Raw genomic sequence first — 16,588 nt, 5'->3', positions numbered from 1 at the left:
CAATGAGCTTTAAGCGCTCATCTCTGCAAACAAGGCTATATTCCTGTCTCCGGCAGAAGGAAGCGAGTGCAAGGGCAACCCCGAGCCCGCCGGAGCCCGGTCCCCGCCGCAGGGGTTACCTATGGCCCGGCGGGCTCCGGGAGGCTCCGGGAGGCTCCTGCTCCTTCTGGCCCGGGGAGTTGCAGCGGGACGGGACCGAGAGCGGCGAGCCCTCCGAGGGGCTGGAGGGGAGCCGGCCCTCAGCGGGCGGCGGGCTCGGGCCGTTGCCCCCACCGCTCATAGCGGGGGCCACGGCGGGGACGGTCACTGGCGGGAGCGGGCAGCGGTTACCGACCAGGGCGGTTACCAACGCCGGCAGGGGCGGTCCGGCCGCGCTCCCGGCGGCCCCCGCGGCTCCGCCATGGCCGCCCCTTCGCGTCTCAGCCGCGCGCGGGCCTGAGGCACGGCCTGGGGAGAGGCACCGGGCAAAGAGCGGGTGAGAACGGCGGCCCTTGCTCCGCTGGTGGGCAGCGAGCCGAGGCCTCGCAGCGCTGGGATGTGCCGGAGGCAGACCGGGCCGGGACTGCCTGCCTGGCACCGCCAGGGCGAGCACTGACAGGCCTGTGCTGATCTACTGCAGCTCCTCGCAGATCTTTATTCTTAACGCTTCTGCGCATATTCCAGGGCAGTAAACAGGAACCCGTAACGTCATCTGCAGGTGACAATCCCGACACATCACAAGGAGGCATCTTCACATTGAAACAGCCTAGTCAAAATTCGTAATCTATACCGGCATTGAATTGCAAAAATGTCATTTCAGTCCTTACAGTTACTATCTTGTTTTTGATTCATAGTTCTAAAGCTTGATTTTCACACACCTCTGCTAGGAAAACGGTGTCTTTTGCCTTCTCCATCAGTGAATTTTCCACTGAGTCTACAACTATCTGTAATAAATAGGTCAGACTGTATATCCATATAGATATTCCTATCCTTGTTTGCCACTACATTCTTTGTCAGCCTTCTATTTGGGTTCCAAATCCCAGGAACACTGTCCCCCTTCACTGCTTATGCTGGGCCACCCTTACCCCCCCCCCCCCCCCCCCTTTTTAGCCAAATCTTAAACAGGATCAGCAACAAACATTTGCACAAACAAAGCTTTTCATTACCTTCAAATTTCATCAACCAAGGAGATAACTGCTGATCAGTAGTTGGTAAACTTTTATAAAACTCTGAGTAGCTTTGCTGTGGTTGACTAAGCAGAAGCATTACTGATATGAGATACAGAAGTTTGAAAATTAGTGTAAATTTGGCTGCTGTATTAATTGTTCTTGTCGAGATTCTTCAGGTGAATTTACCAAAAAATGCATTTTTAATTGGATAGGCAAGTTGAAAAATAGGAAACAATATTAGAAATGCTTTGTCTTAATCCAGAAAATCAGTTGTGCTATCTGAGGCAATTGACTTGCCATAACAATTGAATTTCAGCAGCTGAATAATACAAAAAGGTTGCCAAATCTATACAACCATTACTGCCACCAAAAATGAGTGCTGTGAGGGATGAGACATCTCAAAGCCATCATTAACAGTCCTAAAATATGCCTAAAATGATCATATTGGAAAATTTTAAGAGGGGATGTTTGGTGCTTGGGATGCAGACTGACAGGCACCCAAATCTGTAATTTCTTTGACAAACAGTCTGCGTCTCTCCTGTCTCTCAGGAGCACATCCTTCTCCCTCCCTCTTGCTCTTTGGACCCTTCACTGCCACACAAAACTTTACTAAAATGGTAGAAAAACATTTGGCCAAACAACTTGTGGTCTGAGCAAGCTAAAGCTCACGGTGCATCAGACAACTGCTGCTGAGGCCAAAACCAAAACACAGGAACCAGGAACACAGGAAAACCAGGAACACAGCCACAGACTCAGAGGGAGAGGCAGAGGTGGAAGGGATTTGGGATTTCCCCCTTTAGTGGTGGAGCTTCTGCATTTGGCTTACCATTTCACAAGGAAGTGCACTTTTGACAGGCTGGAGAAATAACATTATGGTTCCTACACATGTTATTGCATCGCTGAGCATCATACAGAACTGTTTTCTAGCAAGCTGAAAAACACAAAAAAAGGCCTGAATACATCTCTGATCTAAGCACCCCCAGAATACATCACTATGCACCAAATTGATGTGCATGATGCTTAAATAACTCTATCCAGTTGTGGTAGATTGCTGATTGTTATTTTATGATTATCATCAAATAAAGAATCAAGTATGATTAGCCACAGTATCTCACAAACAAATTATACCCGTTGAAATAATTTGATGATTCAAGTATTGCAGACAACAGAATATCACTAGAATCTAAATTTCATGCCAAGTGAAGTTACAAGAAGAAAGTTTGAAATTGGTCTGAATTCTTAGGATACAAGTTACACAATCCAGTGCCTCAGCTTTTTTCAACACAAACCACCTGTGGTTTTACAGGCACTTTTGTACATGTGCTGCATTCAGCTGAGAAATAAAAGCAGCATAAAAGTTGTTCACTCCATGGCTACCCAAGCACTGTGAGCAAAGCTCCATGTTTTCCTCCATACCTGAGGAAAACCTCAGGTATTTCAACAGGCTGCACACCAAGGTAATTTCAAAACATCTTAGGAAGGTCTGAAAACCTTCCCTGACCTTAAAGCCCATCTCACAGTGAAGAGTGGCAACAATCATAAATTAATAGGAAAAACAAAAAGCTCAATGTTGTCTAAGTGAATTGAGGAATTCTGGAACTCACTGCTCTGGGCATCTCTCAATCTCTCACTTCTAATGGAGGTCTACATCACCTAGAATGGCCAGAAACTGTGAAATGAAAGTCTCAAGGCAAGGCAGCAGCAACTTTGCCAAAAATGAACATTTCAGCTTGTCTATTCCCTTCCTATCCTGTTATACAGAATATGAGAATTTCTCAGGATGCCTAAGCAGATATTTGGGAAAATAGCTTATTATTAAGGTTTGTTATTAATATTAACAAACCTTAGCATTGGGACAAGCTAGGGGAGTTTATACATTGAGACCGCCCATAGGGAGGGTGACAAAAGCCAGTTCACTCTTTGGGAAATTAAAGCATTGCTGCTGGAATGGCAGAAGCACTCCAACTTTGAAGAGATATGAAAACATAAAATAATATTGTTACCATCCCGCTTACCATTGTGCCCAGCTTGTCAAGCCAGCTCCACAGTCACTGTACCCTAGTTAACACAGGAAAGGTATGAGCCCAAATAATGTAATTTGGTTAAAAAGTATTGAAACAACAATCCTGAAACAACAATCCTGCAGGTTCAGTACACAACTTTTATGGCCACAGAAGGACTGACAGGATAAATGGCACGCTGCAAGGATGGCAAATCCCTAATTCTGTGAACTGAATGCCAGAAGTAGCTGCCCTGGAAAGAATTACATACCAACACTGCTAAAACCCATAGGCAAAATCAAACTGCCACAATGAAGCACAAGAAGTTGCCATAAACTGAATGAAGTGAATAAATATACACACACCCCTATGGTTGATAACAGTGTGCAAAATCATCCTAATTTCTTACTAAAGAAACTACAAAAACTACATTCAGTCTTTCAGTGCTAGCTCACTGTCACAGGCTATAGAATAAGCACTTAGAGCTGTCTAGCAACAGTGAGAAAATTCAGAGTAAAACTAGCGTGTGTTCACAGACCTATACCTTCTGTCTGCATGCTCATGCCAATCATTGTGTCTGAACAACAGAATGCTCGTGACAAATTTCTCAGAAGTATTCCCCAATAGCCACCCACACCATTTAAAAAAAACATTTTACACATAAAATATCAAGAAAGCAATTCCTTATGTAACAGACATAGAAAAGATTTATATTCTAGACACAAATCAACTACTCTGAATCACTAAGCACACCTTGATTTGCCAACTCTTGTTTAGGAAATCGGTCAGTTTTAGAAATTGGACTGTAATCTGATGAACTCAATCTCTGAAAACACAAGAGCCAGCAGAAGGAAACTTCTCAGTTCAACTTGATGAACACTAGCCAAGTTTAATGAAATGAATGAAATCAGATTGCTTGTAGATGTCATGTCTAATTCCCCACTAGACACTAAGGAACACAGAAGCATAAAAATAATCAAAAGGGAAAAAAAAAATTACTAAATGTAGGGAGAAACAGAGGCTTAGACATCAAGCTTTAAGCTTGAAGAAAAGACTATTTTACATGCAACCTTGAAAAGAGCAGAAAATTTGAACCAAATATAGTTGAATTCAAGTCTTCTTAAGTCTTCAGATTTTCCAGCATAAGGAAAAATACTGTAGCAGGCACAGTAGCAAGGGAGAAAGCCACTTGGTTCACCCTCCATGTCAGAGCTCAAGGAACACTGCCTGTACTTGTCTGCTGGCTATTTTTGTGCCTGGATATGTAGTTCTGCTTCATTAGAGGCTGTGAAACCTGTGAGGTCCTGGATGGCTTCACTTTCCTTCCTGGTATGATGTATTCTCTTCCTTGCAGTGCACTGTACACGCTGCCAGTCCCAGCCCAGGTTCTGCTGCCTGCAGATGTGGAAGGCTCTGCTTTAAAGGGACAGGGCCTCCAGATGGGAATTCCTCTTGTCTGGGGGAATGTGCAAGAGCTCTATGCAACACATCTAGGTTAAAACCACATCTTTGTGAATCACTCGCAGGATTCCCACTCAATCCAGCTGTTTTATGCTAGCTAGAGACCACAGCTGTCCCGCTTTTGAACAGCCTTCATTTCTTTAGCTAGTTAATAGTTCTGCATAAAGTCTTTCTCTCTTTTAAAAAGCATCAGCAACTAACAGATTTACTTGCTCATTTTTGGGGTGGAACTTTCAGAATACAGGTTATGCTTTTGTTATTGGAAACCAGTGAGGCACTTCATATTTTGTTACCCTCAAATCAAAATTAGTTCCCTATAGCAAACACCACAGTGACCACTAACTAGTATTTCTTATGGAAAACCTATACTGTTACTTTATACTCGAGTATGAAATATGTCCATTCACCTTCCAAGTTCTTACAGTATACAACAGTACAGAAAACAGCAATCTATACAGTGGTCTATTATCCCATTTCACATTTCATTTCCTTACCCATTGAATCATCTTCAACTGAACCCCAGTGTTAAATCAGACTCTACAGTACAATATGTGAAAGGTAATATTAAAAAAACTCCTGCTAAAAAACTAACTTATGCTAACAGTAAAAGATCAAAAGCATTCATGTAATTAAAAATTGAGGGCACATATAAAACAAACTGTGCATTGTGCTTTTAATTAAAAATATTACCCTGTAAATTGAAACTGAAGGCTTAAAAATAGTAATCAAAGTGAAAAGAATTACTGAAGTAGCTTTGTGTAAGTTTGAAATTTCTGAGTAAATTCACAAATAAACAGGAAATTCTACAGGAAAGAAATTAAAAAAGGCGAAAGGCATCTAGATCAAAAAGTTGCAAAGCAGATGCATTATTTTTATAAGAGAATGAAAAAGCTCAATTCAAACAAAGAGCTCTCACCAGCATGTTGCCACAGAGCAGACTAATAGCCATCTGTAAGAAATTACTCTTATTGGGGGAAAAATAAGAAATACCTTAGGCAATTTTATTTGTGACCATCTCCCTGCAAAAAGGCGCTTCCTCCCAACAGCAGAATGAATAAAAACAACAACAAAATGGTCTCCTTGTCCTATGTTTTTCATTTAGTCAACAGCAAAGCCTTTTTGACTGCTAAACCCAGCACTGGAGCTCAGTATGGCAGCCGTGGAGAGGTCCAAAGGCAAGATATGTGACACTGCTCTAAGAACAGTTTCAGCTAGCTTTAGACTCTAGAAAACCAGAGGAGTTCTTTTCTGTGGGCACCCCAGAAGGGTGTAACTTGTGCTTTCACTTGTTTCAGTCTGAAAACTGAAATTAGGAAGCTCTACCTATCTGAAGAGACTGCTGAGGTGACAGCTCAGAAAGCCACTGGTACACAGGTAACAAAAATCCCACAGGCTGCTAACACAGAACAGCTTGAAGGCAAGCTGTCCCCATGTATTTGACATTGCTTTTGGAGCAGCAAGTTCTCAGTGGGTGAGAAAACCTGAACACTGCACTGTGCCCTGGCCTGAGAGCAGCTTCCCCAGCAAAGACACAAAGAAAGTTGGCATTTGTTATCTGGATCCGTGTGGATTCTCCTGTGGCCATCGCCCATGGGTGTCACACATGGGGTCATGCTGAGAGAGGCAGGTCTGCAGCACTGCTTCTGAACAGGCTGTCTCCAGGAGCTGCTCTCATATTCCTTCCCCTCCAGCAGCTGCAAGGCACTGGGCTGACTGCATTAAAGAGTTAATTGTAGGATAACTGAACTCCAAAAACATCCTGAGATACAGTGAAATACCAGAGCTTCAAAAGATCACATCACCTTTGTACACAGCACAGCAGCAAAGGCTCCCTTGTCGAACAGAAGAAATAAATCCATAGGTAAGAACACAACAATTGAAAACACAACAGGCTTATTTCCTTCCCCACTGATTATAAATGGCAGCTGACATTTACAGTCCTTTTTGAGAATCATTCTTACTACCTCTGACTGGTTGGCCAACAGAGGGAACATGGGACAAGCTGTGACTCTTAGTGATGGATTAAAAAACCCCACAGTTTCAACATTACATAGTATAAATATTTAAATTACAACCTGTATGATTATTCAAAACATACTAAAAACATTTCCACTCAAACACAATACACAAGACCTTTATTCAAGAGATGGTTTCATAAGAGGGCTAACACTTTCCTTTAGGTTTTTAACCTTTTGCATGCCAGCAAAAGGTTAAAAAGCATTAATTCTGAAATCAGATCCACTTGTAAACTGGCAACTTTCTTGTTTTTGTGGCAGTTCTTTTCTGAAACTTTCACTACATGTAGCCAAGAGCAGATGAGACATAATTTATGCTCAATAATTCTACATGTGCACTGTTTTCAGCTTTAACTTTTGCAAAACAGAGATAAATTAGCATAGGTATTCATGTACCCTTTATTTGCTGTAGTGTAACATTCCATGCTAATTGAAGATGTAATACTTATGAGTGTAAATATAAGAATTAACAACTCTTGGAGGGTTTTCTTCCCTTTTTACACTTGAATATTTTGGCTTACAAAATTAACAGTATACAGTAAATATTCCTCCCATACTTTGTACAAACTACATGATTTTGATATACAAGGATCCTGTTTTTATTATAGTGACAATATACAACCACATCTATTTACAATGAAAAAAGTACATAAACCACATTTTAAACATTCTGCTACTGGCAGCCACTATTGTTTAGGAGGTAGCTTTAATTAACAAAATGAACTGAAGCCACATTTCCCATCATGGGTTCTATCGAATAACTTACAATACAAAGATAAAAATTCATTGTATGAACAGTATGTACAGTTTAATTCTCAAAACAGCAATCTTGCTTTAGATCTTAACAAGAATTTCTCCAGAGTAACTGGGATGGCAGTGGATTTATTCTTGATCTAGTGTATCATCCAAAAACCTTACATAATTACTTAATCATGCATTATTAAATTCATATTGATCATTTCAAACTAAATATAAAAAATTGATCGCTGGTTGTACTTGTCATTTGGGTCTCAGAACTTTAATGCTTTAAAAAGATTGCACTGATTTAGGTGAAAATCAGTGACTTTGCACAGTGTACTTCACTGTCAGTAAAGTATATTGGAAAAATGCTTTTTTTTCAGTGCCAAATTACGTTGCATTTTCCCTCCATTTCCTGAACTCTTGGTCTATCATAGGTGTTCCTGGAGTGCTGTGACACTGAGCAGGCTGCAGAGCACTGGTGGCACAGACATGAGCTGTGTACAGGGGCAGCTCTGCTGTCACCCCACACCCCCTCACTCCTGCCAGTGCTGCCACTCAACTCGTAATACTGAACAAACTTGCTGTGGTTCACCTGAAGTGATGTGCCACCACTGGAAAAATGTGTTTAACCCTACTGTTCCTGACAGCTGTTAATATTCTTAGTCCAATAAATCTACAGAATATTGGATTACAAATACTTTACTGCAACAAACTTTTTTTTTTTTAATTGAACATTAGCTAAAATATAAAACAAACACAGTATTCTGATATTGCTGTCACAGTTACACATGGGAGAACTAATCCCTTTTTTGGCCCTGCAATAAAATGCATCCTGAGATTCAATGCTGAATATACTATACAAAGCTAGCAATAGATTTTTTTTTGCTTAATTATAGAAAAACCACATTTAAAAATAATTTCTATAATATTAAACAGCTGTCCTTTATATTGTGCTTTGGGGGGGGGGAATCACCAGAACGTACCTCACCACCAAAGTACAACTGCAATATGATGTGGAAACACACTATCAGCATGTAAAAACTGTATAAAAGAAACCACGATTGCATGAAAAGGTAAAAATATTGGGTAACAATTTTGGTTTACCAATTATTTACAGTCAGGGCAATTGATTTATTTAATTTTCTAAAAAACGTATGGCTCAAGAAGTTACTGCCCACTTCCCTTCTTTACAAATGACACTAAATAACAATTCCAAAAGTGCTTCCTGCTTGAAAGGTCAAAACAGGCTACAGTCTGTGAAACACGATACCTCTTTATTGGAACAGCTGAGGGCAGAGAGCCTTCTCAGTCTTTGATTCTTGGGATGTTGTAGGCATAGCGCACCAAGGGGAAGCCCCTGCTTTGGTAGAAACAGGCACGGCCGCAGGCCTGCACTTGGTCTGAGCTGTCCGACACAAAGGAGTCATCCTCGTCCGCGTAGTCCGAGTGGGCCGACTGCGTGCCACAGTCCGACCAGGAGCCGTCCTGCCTCGGGCACGGCACCACAGCCAGCGCCGGACAGCTCTGGGACTTTATTAAATGTTTGCAGGGCACAGGCTTGGACAGCAGGAGTGACTCGCAGCACTTGCACAGAGCGACGTTGCCGCCCTGCAGGTGGGAGTAAATGCTGCAGTCGTAGTAAAAGTCCTGCGCCACGTCCCCCTGGGCACCCACAGCGATGGCCACAGCCCCGCTCCTCCTGCTCAGGTGGCGCCTGAGCTGCTTCCAGTCTTCCTTGAACTTCGGGTTGAAGAACACATAGAGGACTGGGTTCAGGCAAGCAGGCAGCGGGAAAAAAATCAAAGTGACAGACTTCATGATTTCAGGGCTGATAGAAATGGCCGTGATCAGCGGTGCGAAGGAGAAGAAGGCAACAGGACAGAAGAAGATGCAGTTGGTGAAGATTAGCCAAGCCACATGCTTAATCATGCTGGACTGGGAGTTCTCTGAGAGATCCTCCTTCTCCAAGTTGCAGTAGAGTTTAGTGTAGATAACAGCCATCAGCAAAAATGCTAGTGAATTCAGCAGCACCAGAGTTACTGTGAAACCTAACAAAGGTGTTTCTCCAGTGGGGAAGGGCAAGCAAAGGGGTGATGCTGAGTACTCTGCTTTATAAAAAAGTGGTAAGCAGCCCGCTACCAGAGCGCACAGGAAAGCAAAAAATGCTCCAATTTGAAATTGTTTTTGGTGGTTGCTTTTCCCCTTTTTAATAAACTCCTTTGCAGACAAGCTCCGTTCAACAGCTGCCAACATCAGGAAAAAAATGGCACTTTCTGATGAAAAAACTGCAAGAAACCCAGCAATTCTGCAACCACTGCCAGTCTCCCACCATATGCCAAATTCAGCAAATCTTCTCCAAGATACAGCATCCAAGAAAGTTAAAATACCAGTATAGACTCCCATAAATAAGTTAGAGACAGAAATCAGGCTTATAAACAGTTTGGAAGATGGCAATGTAGTACAGGATGCAAAAATTGTTAACATGACAAGCAGGTTGAAGAACAAAGCAACCAAAAAAATAAACCAGACAGTAAGGCGAATCATCCAGCTGCCCAATAAATATTCACAAGGCTTAAAAGCACCTAGAAGAAAACAAAAAAACAGAAGGACAACCAATTTAGGAAAAAAATCTGCCTTAATAAGCAAGATTTTGAGAAGGTCTTAAAATTGAACTCCTCATTAATTCATGAATAAAATATACAGCTGAATTGCTAAATAGGTCAGCTGAAAGTAAACTATTCTGCTGAAGTTATTTACTAATTAATTATGCCTGAAATAATAATTACTGCAGTGAATGGTCACTTGAGAACATTTTGTATAAACAAGCTAGCTAAACAAACCTAATTAACTTTTACCTATTCAAAATAGTTTTTATTAGTACGACCTAAATACCTTTTTATTTTATGTAGATTTCATACTTTATAGAAAAGGATGGCAAAAAATATAAAAGTGAATGTTCACAATCCCCTCGTAAGGGAAAAGAATTTTTTAGAAGGAACATTTTCTCTCAAAAAATTACTCAGAAACATGCCTTCTGGAGTTACTTTTGATGACAAAAAAAATCTGTAGAACAGCAGACAAATTCAATTTAAGCAGCTTTAACAGGGACAGGAATTTACCACTAGCCCTGTCCCCCAGCCTCGCCACTGAAAGTTTCAGCTCACTGAAACTAAGCTTGAAAAGTCATATGAGAAAAAATTTTTTTCTTCTTTTTTGCCACATAAAACAGCTTACATAATAAAAAAGTCCAACAAACAAAATAAGAGGAGACAAGACAAGGAACAGAGGTCACTACTATTGCATACCCTTCTAATCCCCCTAACTGTCATTTATTCCATAGGGAAATCCTACTGATTTTAAGTAACAATTAGAAGAATTTAGCCTCTCCTTTATCCCCATTAGGCACCTCTAATTGTCCTAAGCACAGTAGCTCAGGATCCCTCCCTGCAGCTGCAGAGCAGTCAGGGAGCAGATGAAAAATGCCAGGCTGCAAAGACTGGAGCCTCTGACCTGGAATCAGCCTGTGACTGAGGGCTGGCTCTGTGCTGCACATGCCTTTCCTCCAGGCAGGGGAAAGGTAAGGACAACCCATCCCTGCCAAGAATGATGCAATGGCAGTGCAAAAATTTCCCAAGGCCTAAAGCAACTTCCAGAAATTAATGAACTGATAAGCAAAAGAAAAAAAAAATCTTTTTGTTTGTTTAAATGATCAAGCTTCATTTTTGGGCAGAAAATAATGATGCCCACTGGATTATCAGAAAATCAGGTGTAAACACCCTTTTTAGCAGGTATTCCCAAGTAAAACATTAATGAAAGAATAATTAACCTTACTATACATTCATGTGACACAACACTACCTGCTAAGCTGATCTACTTTAAAACAACTTCCTACTTATGAAATTTTAAAATGTCAATTCTGTGCTTCCAAAAATCAATTTGAAGCCATTTTTCTAGTAGTTGTACTTGAGACAAATAAAAGCCACTACCCTTTCCCGCCTTTCTCCCAAATCCTTTGGGTTAAAAGTTACCCTGATCTCACACTGATATTCCCAGCCCATGCTGGGACAGGGCAAAAATTCATGCTTGGAAGGATGTTTCACAAACTTGAGCTCCTTGAGCACCACTGCTCAGCAATCCATTCTTTAGGCAAGGTGCAAAGTGGATCTCCAGGCTGAGCAGTGATTCAGAACTGACATGGTGAGTGGAGTATCCTATGAGCAGATGGCAGCATGGCATAGAAACTTGTTAGTATGAGAGGGGCGGGTGAAAAACAAGGCAAACTGAACTTGTAGAACAAGCTCTTTCTTCTAGACCTACTACAGCATTTCTGGCATGGACAAAAAGAAAGAGCTAAAGACTTTAAAAATTTAACCCATGTAACACACCATCTCAATTCTCATTCTGTAAACAGGAGATCAAAAGCAAATAAGCACCTTGAACAAATTAACTTTTAGATTATGTACAATTACATTAATATATTTGACTTTCTGACTACAGGTTTTTTTGGCTGTGATCAAGAAATCCTTATGGTATTCTGGATATTAAAGCCAGAGCTAACTCAAAAGATAAACAGATTTTCATAACATAAAATAGTAGTTAGGAGAAGAGAAAGAAGTAAGACTTGGAAAACTCCTGCTCACCCAGGAGTAACTTCATTGGAAACATACTGTATCTGCATGTTCCTGTTTATGCAGACAAAAGGGTACAGGAGGTAGGGAAGGGAACCTCTGGAGAGGCAAAGGCAGAAAGCAAGAGGCACCACAGCAAGTGCTTCGGGAGCTGAGTGGAACCAAGTACAGATATTGGCAGTTTGAGTCAGTGACACAGAAGGGCAGAAATAAAGCTGCCTAGAATGAAAATATTCATTGCACGATCAAAGACTTGCAACACTCCTGGACTGTTCAAGCCTGAGTTGGAGTATATCTGGAGTGCCAATAAGACTGCTCACTGCACAAGTGTCTTGAGCAGTTTAAGATGCTGCTGCCTGCTCCAGCTGCTTGTAACAGCCCTCTGCTCACAGTTAACGCAGCTACAGCAGGGCTGGGGAACAGATCACATGGCTGCTCCTCATCCTCTCTCCTGGAAAGACATCAAGCTTCCTTAAAACCACCAATGATAGACAGCAGTCTGAGTTAAGCTTTTAAAGCACAGGCTGACCTCTCACTGAAACAGATGAGCATTCACATAGTCTGCTCCAGACATCTCCTTGGAGAAATAAGGCAGAATTAGGAGGCAGTGCATTAGCAGACTCCAAACATAAGCACTACAGTCTTGATTATTCTGCTTATGGAAAGAAATTTTGGTATTTTTCCTAGCACAGCTCTCCAATGAAGGGCTGTGTGTCTAAAGCTGAGTCAGATCTTTCTGATTGCTCGTCCAAAACAACATGGACATCAAATCAAGTTTCACTGAAAGCACTGGAGAATTTAATCTTCTGTGTACAGAATGGCTACCAGGAATCAAAGATCTAATTCACTCAACTCTTTGAGTTGAGAACACCATGCCTGCAGTTCAGTGTGGCTAAAGCACATTATGAGATTTACCTGTTGCTGGTGTACAGTGAATAATAGTCTGTCCAAATTCCTCATTTTTCTCGTTTCTTAGAATATCTGCATTAACTGTAAAAGTGAAAAACATGTTAGTTGTTGGAAGAAAAATAAGTGAAATGGCAGTGAAGCTGCCTAGGATGGAAGTAGTTCACTGACACCTGTGCCTTGTGACAAGTGAAGTGGTTCTGGTTTGCCACATGAGGTCAGATGCTCAGTGCAGAAATTGCTGCTCACAAGGTTTTGTAACCAGGCAACATCTTTGATCACTGGGGAAGGATCTGTGGAGCCTGAAGTAGTCAGGGAAAGGACAAGTCCTGTCTGTATAGAAAGGCTGAAACATTGAGAACAAAAAAACCATGATGGAAGCAATACCTGCAGTTTGACTTTTTTTCTTAATTACTATTTTTTTCAGACAGGCAAGTCTTAGAGTGTCCAGCATATCTTTCATATGTTTGGAAGGAACATGGCACTGCTGATTTGTAAACAATTGCTAAGCACTTTCAGAGACCTCTTTTGTACCCCTATAAAGACTTGTATTTTTCCTACTCCCTTATTCAAAGCCAAAACACACTGTTATTCTAGTCTGGTACAAACAATACTGCTGGTTAAGTACATGAAACATTTACCCTTCTCACGATCCATCAAGGCACCTTGATCTTGGTGTCTGGAATCTTCAGCATTGGAGTTTAGATAAGAATCACAACCCCAAAATGCACAGCACTGATAAGCATATGGTACAGAGAGTGACCTGAAATACAGGCAGGACAAGGAAGACCATTAGACTTTGTAACCAAAGTTAAGACTACCACCTATTAAAAATATTTCAGTAGCACACTTCAGTGCTAAACTCAAATCTTCTTTTTCTCACAGTGGCTGATAAAAGCTGTTTCAAATTGGATCTGGTATAAGCATTTAAAATGAACTCTTGCACTGAGATAAAGGACAGGTGATGTATACAAGTGAGAAGTACAATGATGATGTTGTGATATTTAGCTCTCTACTATTCTTTCTACTCCATATACAAACCAAATTCTGATCAGGGTTAGTTTATGGCATTGCTGCAAAAATTAAACTGAAAACTAATTAAGTGAGCTAATTAAGAGTAACTGTTTTGTAAGAAAGTTAATTCCCAGATGACCACAACCTTGTGTTACTTCTTTCCTTCTCACTCTTCATTCTGTGATACCAAAATAAGATTTCTATTTTTTCTGTGTTTGGCAGAAATGGTACATACTGTTATTCTGGCAGAGAAGAAGTACATCTTCACACAGAGTTCTAAAAAAACCACATAGACAATGAGGGAATAGCAGACCAGAATCTAATTTTTTTCACTCAGGACTACAATATCAACTATCCTGAATTCTCTTCTTGAAAATATTTAGGAGGAACATCAGACTGCTGCTTCTTAATGGGCAGAAAGAGCTTTGTACAATTGAAAACAGTTCATTACTGTCTGATCCATCTCCCACAAAAATCAATTACAGGTTTCCATTTGAATGATTATTTTTATTATCATTTGCCTCCAAGAAAATATATATAAAGCATGGTGATTGTGTAATCAGACACCTGCCTGTCTGCTCCTCTTTTCCTCACTGTGAAAGACAGATGTGCTCAGTTCAGTAACAAATGGAAATCTACCCAAAGCACTGTTCTCAAACCAGATGATATCTTGCCTGAAAAGTGGTGGAGGATATTAAAAAATACCAAGAAAATTATCTGTAACTGGTTTGTACACCAGAGCAGTCAGATGCTCTCAGAATCTTTGCTGGTCACAGTGACCCCGAGATGTGTTAGAAAGTCTCTTTCCTCAGCCCAGTGGTCGAAGGAGGAGTCAGAGCTCTTCAGTTCTCGGTCTCAAGGTTGTTTATTGTTTCTTATCTAAAAAATTCTTTCTCCTGACCTGCTGAGGTCTACTCAGCAAAACAGTCTAAAGGTGGTGTTGTCTTTTTATACTAAAAACTACATGTACAATATTTACAATAACTTCCCAATACCTATCACCTATGTTAGACAGTAAGCTTCTATCTTAAACCAATCTAAAAATGCCAACATCACAGCAGAAGATGTAGGCCAAAAAGAAGAAAGAAGTAGGACAGGGCACACCCAAATTCCTCCATCTTGGGACCCCGAGCCCCCATTCTAAAAGCCCCCCTAAAAATCTATTCTTTTCACCCTGTGATAAATTCACTATCATTCTACTTAAACTCTTTTGACTTGTAATTCTTCATATAAAGGTTGGTAATTGTTTTTTTCATGGGTCAAGATCAAAGGCACGAGGGTCTTGGGCTCTGTGCCAAGGTCTCTGAGCCCCCTGAAAGGGTCTCAAGTCCTCCAGGGCAGCCAGAGGAATTTCCTGGGTTCCCACAAGATGCCCTTTCTGCAGAGCAGCACTGAGACCCTGCAGGACTCAGCACAGACCATTTGCCATGGGCAGTGCACACACTCGCTCCATTCAGCACACACTGGGCACTGCAAGCACCCTGGGGTGTTCTTTACCAACCTACCGCAGCTTGGCGAAGCTCTTGGCTGCCAAAGCTTCTTTCAGCTCAGAATTGCCTGTGAGTTTCAGCTGGTTCAGTCCACTCAATCCTTCAGCTGGAACTGAACTGAGCTCGTTGAAACTCAGGTCTCTGGAATGTGAATATTAACACTGTATTACAAAGTAAGTTTGAAGACCCTCTGGCACACATTTCATTAAAGAAGGGAAGGGCTTTATCACATGAGGCTGTGGTCTGGAAATGCCTGTCAATGCAGCAGGCACTCTAAAGAAGTGTGCCCTGCATGTACTCAGGGAGCATGTACTAGCAGGAACCTTCCCAATTCACAGATATTAAGCAAATGATGAATGCATCATGTGGTGATGTTCGCAGGGGTCCCAGGACGAGGGAAGAGATGAGAATCTTGACTCCATGTTTCAGAAGGCTGATTTATTATTTTATGATATATATTATATTAAAAGAAAATGATATATTAAAACTATACTAAAGAAAGAGAAGAAAGGATTTCATCAGAAAGCTAGCAAAAAAAGAAATGGAATGATAATAAAATCTTGTGACTGACCACAGAGTCTGAGACAGCTGGACCTGCGATTGGCCATCAATTAAAAACAACCACAGGAGACCAATCAAAGATGCACCTGTTGCATTCCACACCAGCAGATAATTATTGTTTTCATTTTGTTTCTGAGGCCTCTCAGCTTCTCAGGAGAAAAAATCCTAACTAAAGGATTTTTCATAAAATATGTCCGTGACAGCATCACTTTTAAGCTAAAAGCATTTATTAGCTCAGAAGCTGAATGCTAGAGAGAGGAGGTAACTGAACAGAACAGCCTACTTACAGGTTAAGAAGAGCTCCAACAGTGATGAAAGCTCCCTTGTGGATCTGATGGATCCGATTTCTACTGAGGTCCCTGCAATGAATGTCAAAGGAGATTATTTGGAAGTTTCACCAACTGTAACAGCCACTGTACTGAGAAAAAAAGCTAAGGTGACAAATATATCATGCCTGTATCAGAAAAGCAGAACATATCCCCCCCTCCTCCCATTCAGCCAGGTGCAATAGCAGCCAAATTCCTTGGTAATGCAGCTGTATCCTACTCCACCTCATCTCCCATTCCTGCTCCCTCTACCCTTGTCTCTGACACTACAGCATGAGCTGTGCTCCCAAGGCAGAGG

The 16,588-nt window shown here is 41.2% G+C and overlaps 1 protein-coding gene across 5 annotated transcripts in view; it reads right to left on the bottom strand.

Moving 5' to 3' along the window:
- The window catches only part of LGR4 (leucine rich repeat containing G protein-coupled receptor 4), a 102,574-nt gene that overhangs the window by 19,604 nt on the left and 66,382 nt on the right, over window positions 1-16,588 (bottom strand). For all 5 annotated transcript variants that reach the window (XM_059848388.1, XM_059848385.1, XM_059848384.1 and 2 more), the window contains exons 14-19: window positions 16,252-16,323; window positions 15,419-15,544; window positions 13,541-13,662; window positions 12,909-12,983; window positions 3,164-9,947; window positions 1,975-2,079 (exon numbers count right to left, since the gene is read on the bottom strand). In XM_059848388.1, coding sequence (XP_059704371.1) covers window positions 8,671-9,947; window positions 12,909-12,983; window positions 13,541-13,662; window positions 15,419-15,544; window positions 16,252-16,323 — 1,672 coding nt within the window. In that variant the 3' untranslated portion in view covers window positions 1,975-2,079; window positions 3,164-8,670. The remainder of the gene's footprint in view (window positions 1-1,974; window positions 2,080-3,163; window positions 9,948-12,908; window positions 12,984-13,540; window positions 13,663-15,418; window positions 15,545-16,251; window positions 16,324-16,588) is intronic.

This window comes from Haemorhous mexicanus, chromosome 6, assembly GCF_027477595.1.
Source record: "Haemorhous mexicanus isolate bHaeMex1 chromosome 6, bHaeMex1.pri, whole genome shotgun sequence".
NCBI lineage: Eukaryota > Metazoa > Chordata > Aves > Passeriformes > Fringillidae > Haemorhous > Haemorhous mexicanus.
The sequence above is the reverse complement of the archived record's forward strand: the minus strand, read 5'-3'. Positions and strand labels throughout refer to the sequence as shown.